At 43.8% G+C, this 10,661-nt stretch overlaps 1 protein-coding gene across 2 annotated transcripts; it reads right to left on the bottom strand.

Moving 5' to 3' along the window:
* Positions 1–398: 398 nt before the first annotated feature.
* vcpkmt (valosin containing protein lysine (K) methyltransferase) lies at positions 399–2,581 on the bottom strand. Of its 2 annotated transcripts, NM_001141246.2 has the most exons (5): positions 2,273–2,541; positions 1,896–2,009; positions 1,635–1,707; positions 1,286–1,405; positions 405–1,131 (listed from the first exon to the last, which is right to left on the bottom strand). In NM_001141246.2, exons 1-5 carry the CDS (start codon positions 2,530–2,532, stop codon positions 1,027–1,029), a joined length of 672 nt encoding a protein of 223 aa, NP_001134718.1. In that variant the 5' UTR covers positions 2,533–2,541; the 3' UTR covers positions 405–1,026. The 2 variants fall into 2 exon arrangements, with proteins under 2 accessions (XP_014025423.1, NP_001134718.1); XM_014169948.2 differs by lacking the exon at positions 1,635–1,707 and having other exon boundaries at positions 399–1,131; positions 1,907–2,009; positions 2,273–2,581.
* Between the last annotated feature and the right edge of the window lie 8,080 nt (positions 2,582–10,661).

The raw sequence follows: 10,661 nt of genomic DNA, 5'->3' as shown, positions 1-10,661 counted from the left end.
GGCTGTAACTACAAAATGTGTAATAAGTCAAGGGGTATGAATACTTTCTTTAGACTATATCTACACACTAGCACTCTGCTGCTGAACATGATATACACTGAGTATACAAAACATTAAGAACGCCTGCTATTTCCATGACAGACTGACCAGGATGTTACTTGTTAAATCAGTGTAGATGAAGGGGAGGAGACAGGTTAAAGAATACTTAAGCATTGAGAAATGGATTGTGTATGTGTGCCATTCAGATGGTGAATGGGCAACACAAAATATTTAAGTGCCAAGCGAACCGGTGTGTCAAGAACTGCAACGCTCCTGGGTTTTTCATGCTCAACAATTTGTGTATTAAGAGTGGTCCACCACCCAAAGGACATCCAGCCAACTTGACACAACTTAGTATAGTCTGTGTATTTGACATACTTTAATTAGCTAAAATTATATTTCATTAACTTAATCATCCCACAAATGTGTTCCAACAGTTAAATACTGCAATGAGAAAACCATGTTCTGAAGGAGAATGTTTTCTTTTCCTTTTCAAAGGTAGACCCAGCGAAATTACATTGCCACGTTCAGCACCACATATATTGCAATAAGCGAGGTGCAAGAATTTGCTCCCACAGTCACACACAGTATCTGCACATGTGTATGAGTTTGCATCTCGCTGTATGGGACCAAAACAGCTGATAAGTTTAGCCACACGCTTCAACACTCTTAGTTGCTGTGGAAATTGATCCACTATGCTGTTTACTTTGTGCACCTAAGTCACATCGTGGAGTCTACCTCTAACTGGGATTTGTTTTAGAATCATGGTGCAATGAGTATCACAGTCTGGTAAAACTCATAGTCCGTACTGAGACATGGATATATCGATAAAGGATTTTCAAATGAGTTCTTTCAACATTAGTGCTCTCCCCTGGGGTCCATTCGATTTAAACTCCCATGAACTGTACATGACATTTCTCCTTAGGGGTGCAATTAAATTATTTGTATACCACAACCCTGACAACCACATATACACAAGACATTCACTCAGACAGCTCTGCGAATGTGAAGGATTCGGATGTCAGGACTGTTATACTCAGGGTCCTGCTTGTTCAAAGGGATCTCCTCAGACTGGAAGTCTTGTAGCAGCAACTGATTGGACAACAGAACAGAGGAACAGCACATCATTGAAGAGGAAGATGGTCCTAAGATCTCCACAGAAGACATGAAAAGTTTACATATAACAGCTAACTACATTTCCTTACACAACAGCATATATGATAACAAGAACTGACAGAATTCTCACCTCAAAAAATTGTTTCTCCACTTTGGGGTTGACACCCACTGTGCGTTGCTCATAGCAGCATATGATGGTGGTCTCTGGTCCAACCAGGTGCTTCAGGGTTTCCACCAGTGGCTTCACGGACTAAGTACAACAGACAGTAAAAAAAAATATATATTTTTCACCCATGTATTGAACTCAAAGTAACTCATCCCACTATCAATAGTGTTTTATTACTAAATGTGTTGGGCAGTTATATAGGTGTTCAAGCTATAAAAAGCAAGTCCAACAAAAACTGAGCCTAGGTTAGTACCCCCAAATATTAAAATTGCACAAATTCAGTATCACAAGAGTAAATGATAAAGTACAACACCTGTTCATAATAGATGCAGTCTGCCATCAGGATAAAATGTGGGTGTGGTAGAAACTCTGACACATTTTCACCCCTTTAAAAAACAAGAGAATCCCACATTTGAGACATGAACTAGGCTAAATCACATGTCCCATCTATAGAAAAGCCATGGTTTGCCTACACATTAATAGCCTACTGTGATGACTATGGTTGTTGTTTGCCTTGTCTTAGGAAATACAATCTATATTAACTAACAAGTACTGGGATAAGTACAGTACAGACCATTTTAGTACCTTGGCTTCGATGGATCCACTGCTGACAAGTTCCTGGTTGTCTTGGATATTGACTTGGAGTAGAGACTGCAGGTCCTCGAGGTCCGTCACAGTAACCTGAGCTCTACAGGATAGAAAGAGAGAGGAAGACTATATGTTCATTATGATTAAAATAATTTCATCAATCAGTTCTGTACCAATGTAATTTCAGACCATTCGATAGGTAACTAACGTAGTTATGTAATTATTAACAGTTCAGCTAGACAAACGTTAGCGAGCTAACTAATGTTAGTTTAATTTAGTTAGAAGCGAAGGAAATAGTTAGTAAACTATTCATATAGATAAAAGGCTCACAATAACATTTAGTAGGTACTTAACGTTACTCACCCCAAAGATGCTGCCATAAGGCCCACTACTCCTGTTCCTGCTCCTAACTCTAGAATGTTTTTGCTAGCCCACATGTTCACGCCCGAGCAAGGGTCATACAACGTTTTAGTTTCTAAATATTTTGACAGGACGATTGCTGCATCCCACACCACACAACCGACGTCTCCTTTAAAGCACTGTTTGATTTTCAAGACAGATCCGTCGTTTTTCTCAACGTCTCTTGTAAAATAATTATTGTGGTGTAACGTATGCTCCGCCATCTTTTCTTCTTCGATGAGGTTTAACGGCGGTTGGCATCCAAAAAATGTTGCATTACCGCCACCTACTGGAGTGGAATGAATACTTTAACTCCCTTACACATCGCAAAAAAAATCTAATCTTCAAAATCTAATTTTAAAACAAATAAAAAACACAACAAATACCCTACCATCTAACACTACACTCACAAATAATACATAATAATAATAATAATAATAATAATAATAATAAAAAACAAAACTCCCACTTCCTTCTTTCAATTCTCCATATTTTAACATGGCTAATCTGAAAACAAGGCTCCCTAAATTCTCTTCGCATATCGATTGCGCAACCTGGGCTGGCAAAACCCTGGATCATTGTTATTCTAACTTCCACGACGCATTTTTTATTTATTTATTTATTTCACCTTTATTTAACCAGGTAGGCAAGTTGAGAACAAGTTGTCATTTACAATTGCAACCTGGCCAAGATAAAGCAAAGCAGTTCGACACATACAACAACACAGAGTTACACATGGAGTAAAACAAACTTACAGTCAATAATACAGTAGAAAAATAAGTCTATATACAATGTGAGCAAATGAGGTGAGATAAGGGAGGTAAAGGCAAAAAAGGCCAAAGCAAATACAATATAGCAAGTAAAACACTGGAATGGTAGATTTGTAGAGGAAGAAAGTGCAAAGTAGAAATAATGGGGTGCAAAGGAGCAAAATAAATAAATAAATACAGTAGGGGAAGCGGTAGTTGTTTAGGCTAAATTATAGATGGGCTATGTATAGGTGCAGTGATCTGTGAGCTGCTCTGACAGCTGGTGCTTAAAGCTAGTAAGGGAGATAAGTGTTTTGAGTTTCAGAGATGTTTGGAGTTCGTTCCAGTCATTGGCAGCAGAGAACTGGAAGAAGAGACAGCCAAAGGAGGAATTGGCTTTGGGGGTGACCAGAGAGATATACCTGCTGGAGCGCGTGCTACAGATGGGTGCTGGTATGGTGACCAGTGAGCTGAGATAAGGGGGGACTTTACCTAGCAGGGTCTTGTAGATGACCTGGAGCCAGTGGGTTTGGCGACGAGTATGAAGCGAGGGCCAGCCAACGAGAGCGTACAGGTCGCAGTGGTGGGTAGTATACATATAGCATATAAGGCCCTCCTTTCAGAAAAGCTGACCACGACTCTATTTTGTTGCTCCCAGCCTATAGACAGAAACTAAAACAGCAAGCACCCGCGCTCAGGTCTGTTCAACGCTGGTTCGACCAATCGGATTCCACGCTTCAAGATTGCTTCTATCACGTGGACTGGGATATGTTCCGCATAGCGTCGAACAACAACATTGATGAATACGCTGATTCGGTGAGCGAGATTATTAGCAAGTGCATCGGTGATGTTGTACCCACAGCATCTATTAAAGCATTCCCCAACCAGAAACCATGGATTGATGGCAGCATTCGCGCAAAACTGAAAGCGCAAACCACTGCTTTTAATCATGGCAAAGTGACCGGAAACATGACCGAATACAAACAGTGTAGCTATTCCCTCAGCAAGGCAATCAAACAAGCTAAGCTCCAGTATAGAGCCAAAGTAGAGTCGCAATTCAACGGCTCAGACACGAGAAGCATGTGGCAGGGTCTACAGTCAATCACGGACTACAAAAGAAAAACCAGCCCCGTCGCGGACCACGATGTCTTGCTCCCAGACAGACTAAACAACTTCTTTGCTCGCTTTGAGGACAATACAGTGCCACTGACACGGCCCGCTACCAAAACCTGCGGGCTCTCCTTCACTGCAGCCAACTTGAGTAAAACATTTAAACGTGTTAACCCTCGCAAGGCTGCAGGCCCAGACGGCATCCCCAGCCACGTCTTCAGAGCATGCGCAGACCAGCTGGCTGGTGTGTTTACGGACATATTCAATCAATCCTTATCCCAGTCTGCTGTTCCCACAAGCTTCAAGAAGGCCACCATTGTTCCTGTTCCCAAGAAAGCTAAGGTAACTGAGCTAAATGACTACCGCCCCGTAGCACTCACTTCCATCATCATGAAGTGCTTTGAGAGACTAGTCAAGGATCATATCACCTCCACCCTACCTGACACCCTAGACCCACTCCAATTTGCTTAACGCGTCCAATAGGTCCACAGATGATGCAATGACACTGCACACTGCCCTAACCCATCTGGACAAGAGGAATACCTATGTAAGAATGCTGTTCATCGACTACAGCTCAGCATTTAACACCATAGTACCCTCCAAACTCGTCATTAAGCTCAAGACCCTGGGTCTCGACCCCGCCCTGTGCAACTGGGTCCTGGACTTCCTGACGGGCCACCCCCCAGGTGGTGAAGGTAGGTAACAACATCTCCACCCCGCTGATCCTCAACACTGGGGCCCCACAAGGGTGCGTTCTCAGCCCTCTCCTGTACTCCCTGTTCACCCACGACTGCGTGGACATCCAACTCAATCATCAAGTTTGCAGACGACACTACAGTGGTAGGCATGATTACCAACAACGACGAGACAGCCTACAGGGAGGAGGTGAGGGCCCTCGGAGTGTGGTGTCAGGAAAATAACCTCACACTCAATGTCAACAAAACAAAGGAGATGAACGTGGACTTCAGGAAACAGCAGAGGGAGCAGCCCCCTATCCACATCGATGGGACAGTAGTGGAGAGGGTGGAAAGTTGTAAGTTCCTCGGCGTACACATCACGGACAAACTGAAATGGTCCACCCACACAGACAGCGTGGTGAAGAAGGCGCAGCAGCGCCTCTTCAACCTCAGAAAGCTGAAGAAATCGGCTTGTCACCAAAAACACTCACAAATCTTTACAGATGCACAATCGAGAGCATCCTGTCGGGCTGTATCACCGCCTGGTACGGCAACTGCTCCGCCCATAACCGTAAGGCTCTCCAGAGGGTAGTGAGGTCTGCACAACGCATCACCGGGGGCAAACTACCTGCCCTCCAGGACACCTACACCACCCGATGTCACAGGAAGGCCAAAAAGATCATCAAGGACAACAACCACCCGAGCCACTGCCTGTTCACCCCGCTATCATCCAGAAGGCGAGGTCAGTACAGGTGCATCAAAGCGGGGACCGAGAGACTGAAAAACATCTTCTATCTCAAGGCCATCAGACTGTTAAACAGCCATCACTAACATTGAGTGGCTGCTGCCAACATACTGACTCAACTCTAGCCACTTTAATAATGGAAAAATGTATGTAATAAATGTATCACTCGACACTTTAAACAATGCTACTTTATATAATGTTTACGTACCCTACATTACTCATCTCATATGTATATACTGTACTCTATACCATCTACTGCATCTTGCCTATGCCGTTCGGCCATCACTCATTCATGCATTTTTATTTACATGTTCTTATTCATTCCTTTACACTTGTGTGTATAAGGTAGTTGTTGTGAAATTGTTAGGTTAGATTACTTGTTAGATATGACTGCATGGTCGGAACTAGAAGCACAAACATTTCGCTGCACTCGCATTAACATCTGCTAACAATGTGTATGTGACAAATAAAATTAGATTTGATATCTCCCTTCTCAGGCTGGTGATACGGCTTGTGACAATTTAGCATGTCATTTCTTCTCCAAGAAATCTTACAGCCCCAGGAACCGCTCCTCCACTTCCACAATGATTTATATCTTCCTGGACCTTCTCTCCACCTTGGCAGTGTCATTTATCACTATAGCTATAAAGGCCACAAAATCCACCTTCTTCACCTTTAAAATGTCAGGATCCTGCTGGTGAAAGGCTACCCCTGCACCATGCAGTGAAGGCCTATCCACCACCATGGACTCTTCAAGTGCCCTCATTCACATTCTCAACCCTTTTAACAGCTGCTCCATATGATATGCTCTGGATAGCCCTGACTTTGGCCTCCTCATTCTCTTTCTCCCTTGTGGGGCATTTGAAAGACGTGGCTTCATGGTTCCCACCACAATTGCAACATGTCACATGTTCATTACTTTTATAACACATAACATGATTTGTTCCACAACTTGGACATCATGGCTTCTCCCTTCTGCAAACACTTGAAAGGACCTAAAGCTTTACAATGATCACACTGAATTGGTCTTGGGATAAATGCTCTGACTCTGTAGTTAATATACCCTAACTGCACTTGAGTAGGGAGACTCCATATCAAAAACAAAAGAACAGATACTCTTCACTTTTTCTTCATTCACCACTCGATTCATCTGACATGCATCAATCACTCCAGAAATACTTATAGTCTCTTCAACATCTACTTCCCACAAGACTCCAGATATAACCACTTTGATGGGTGCCCTGTTCCTAAGAGACACACACAACCCTTCAAACGTATAAATTCGAGTGAGACGCAACACATTTCTTCTGATCCTCAGAAGCACAAAAAATCTAAACCAGCCCACCTCTCATGATCCTCACAGCCTTCATTCTACCCAGCACTCTCTCCGCCAGTTTAGATATCTCAAATGGATTCCTCAAGATTGGTAATTTGATCAGCTGCTCCTCATTTATAAGCCGTACTCCTACAAGACACAATGTGACATTCTCATAACTATACTCTACTTTGCTCCGTTTTCCTTTCTTTTGGACAATATTCGAATACTCCTTGATTCTACCGCCATTAGATTCAGAATCCACTTCATCGTCCACTTCCGCATTTGGCTGGCTAACTAGCTAGCGCCGTAGTAGGCTCCAGCCAAAGACAGTACAGGTTTAGAAATGATCTGCACTACTGCCACTGGCGACAATGTAGCTCCTCTGGGAGATGTTCTGGGATGTAGTCATTATGCCGATTCTGTTCTATGGTAGGTCCCTCCCCGTTTCATTCCGTTTGCTCCCGTTTGGTTTTTAAACGGTAAATGGTTTCCGTAATGAATACACCCCTGGTAATTTCTCGCTGATCGCCATCTTGTTCTCTACAGTTGTTTTCCGCTTCCTTATTATGGCCACTGGGATGTGTAGCACCTCCCACCAGGGGGTTTTAGTGCTCCTTGCTCTTTGACCTTCTTCGAAGTTGGTAGGTTGCTTGGTAGTGGTACCCTCCTTGGTAACAACCTTGACAGCCAGATGGTGATGATGATGAATTATGGTGTGTGGGCAGGACAAACATGACCCTGGCAAATTATTGCAATGTTTGAAATGCCTTTGCGATGACAAACGCAACATCATTTGTGGGTGAACTTTGCCTGGCATTGCGCTAGTGCGCTGAATCTGCTAGCTGACTCGCCCCCATTGACCTTCCTCCTAGGCCTGGTGGGAAAGTTTTAAATGAAGGTTACCTGAACGTTGAGGTAGCCATCAATGCAACATGCGACAAATTTAAAGATTTTACTGAGTTACAGTTCATATAAGGAAATAAGTCAATTGAAATAAATTCATTAGGCCCTAATCTATGGATTGCACATGACTAGGAATACAGATATGAATCTGTTGGTCACAGATACCTTAAAAAAAGGAAGGGGCATGGATCAGAAAACTAGTCAGTATCTGGTGTGACCCCCATTTGCCTCATGCAGTGTGAGATCTCCTTGCATAGAATTGATCAGGCTGTTGATTGTGACCTGTGGAATGTTGTCCCACTCCTCTTCAATGGCTGTGTATAGTTGCTGGATATTGGTGGGAACTGGAACACGCTGTCGTACACGTCAATCCAGATTATCCCAAACATGCTCAATAGGTGACATGTCTAGTGAATATGCAGGCCATGAAATATCTGGGACATTTTCATCTTTCAGGAATTGTGTACAGATCTTTGCTACGTGAGACTGTGCATTATCATGCTGAAACATGAGGTGATAGTGGTGGATGAATGGCACGACAATGGGCCTCAGGATCTCGTCACAGTATCTCTGTGCATTCAAATTGTCATTGATAAAATGCAATTGTGTTCGTTGTCCATAGGTTATGCCTGCCCATAGCATAACCCCACCGTCACCATGGGGCACTTTGTTCACAACTTCGACATCAGCAAACCACTCGCCCACACGACGCCATACATATGGTCTGCGGTTATGAGGCCAGTTGGACGTACTGCCAAATTCTCTAAAACGACATTGGAGAGGGCTTATGGTAGAGAAATTAACATAAAATTATCTGGCAACATCATTGGTGGACATTCCTGCACTCAGCATGCTAATTGCACACTCCCTCAAAACTTGAAACATCTGTAGCATTGTGTTGTGTGTGTTCTGGATCTGTTAGTTGTTTAGCAACCCCTAGAGGCAGTTTAAGTGCAACAGTGTAGAATTAACCTGTTTGTGTCATGTGACAGAAAGCCATTTCAGAAGTGAAGCAATGTGTAAGATGTACAAGTGTGACAGAGTAGTTACAATCCTTCAACATCCTTCTTTATAAGCGTTGTAAGATGCAATGTCTGTAAGTATATTTGTTTATTCACACAAGATAAATGCTTATCACAGACATTTCATGTTTAGCTTCTTTGCATTAGCTTCAGTGCTATTTCTCTCTAGGGACACCTAGCTTGGCAATATCAAGCATACAGTTGCATTCTAGTAACTTTATATTTGACTCTAGATTGAGTATTCTTATTCCTTATTTCGTACATTTAGTGCAATTATTGTGTAAGACATTCTGTGCTCTATACTACTGTAACTGAAAATATGTACATTTGTGTTTGTTGCAGTTGCACACTGTGATTCAAGTAAACTTCCAAAACGCCAACCTGCTAGTGAAAAGACAGGCATAGCTACCCGTAAGATAGGAACCTCCACGTGGTGCAGCAAGGATTCGAGAGCTAAGGGGCTGTCATCTTGGTGCAGAGCAAGCCATCACGACATCGCCAGCTTAAGTCTTCATCCTCCGTGCCACACATACCTCACATCATGGCAGAAAGTAGTAAGGAAAATGCTACACAGCAAGACGAAAACATTGACGAGAGAGATGGAGAATTCGATGCACAGTCTATAAGTTCTTGCTCTTACAAATCATCAGTCATTTCGAGGTCGTCAGTCAGTTCAAGGGTGCCAAAGCGAGAGCCAAAGCAGAAGCAGCCCAAGCCAGAGCATCTTATGCAAAGAGAGAGATAGGCATTAAGGTTGAGAAGGCCCGCCTCAAAGCTACATTGGATGCCCTGCAGGAAGAGAAAGAGAAAGATGCTGTTCTAGCTGAGGCAGAAATACTGGAGGCAGCTCTACAGGAAGTAGATCTTGGTTTGGCCGGCAGGGTCTCACCCCCAATCCCATGTCAGAAAAGCTTTCAGCACACCTTAGACTATGTGATAGAGCATGCTAGCCTTAGTTCAAGTCAGCAGTTCAACAGAGTGAGGGACGAAGAACCACTTGACTCTGCCGACACAGTTACATCAGATAACATGCCCTGTGCCACCAACCAAGCGCAGACAGATGAACAGCTTACACCAGGTCATACGATCCTTGCCAGCACAAGCAAGAGGAATGGAGGGATACAAGAAGAAAGTCACCAGCAGTCACCTACTCGTTCCCATGGGATCCCCTGCAGAGCCTCTACTCAAGGTGACCATGGCATAACCCCCACCACCTATGACCTTGCCAAGTACCTTGCCCGCAGCCAGTTGGTCACTACCAGGTTAACCACATTAGATTATAAACCAGATAACTATTGGGCTTGGAAAGCATCCTTCCCTCAGAGCTAGGCCTTTCAGCAGGAGAGGAGCTTGTTCTGCTCATCAAATGGCTTGGCGCAGAGTCCTCCAAGCAGGCACACAGGATAAAGGCAGTCCATGTCAGACATCCGCCACCTGCGTTGATGATGCTCTGAGAGAACCTTGAGGAAAGCTACGGCTCATCCAAAGCCATTGAAAGGGCTCTCTCTGACATGTTGGATAACTTCCCCAAGGTGACAAATAAAGAACCCCAGAGAATCTGTGACCTTAGAGATCTACTATTGGAGCTTGAAGCTGCAAAGCAAGATGGCTACCTACCTGGCCTATCATACCAGGACACATGCAGAGGGGTGAGCCCGATTGTAGAGAAGCTCAAAATTCAAGCTAGAAAACAATGTCACCTTCCCTCCATTCTGGGTGTTCGCCAACTTTATCCGTAGAGAAGCCAAAGTCAGGACAGACCCCAGCTTTAACCTCTTCTCCCCCCATGCCGCACCTATCAGAAGAGACAAGCAAGACAGACATGGGAA

Source organism: Salmo salar, chromosome ssa01, assembly GCF_905237065.1.
Source record: "Salmo salar chromosome ssa01, Ssal_v3.1, whole genome shotgun sequence".
NCBI lineage: Eukaryota > Metazoa > Chordata > Actinopteri > Salmoniformes > Salmonidae > Salmo > Salmo salar.
The sequence above is the reverse complement of the archived record's forward strand: the minus strand, read 5'-3'. Positions and strand labels throughout refer to the sequence as shown.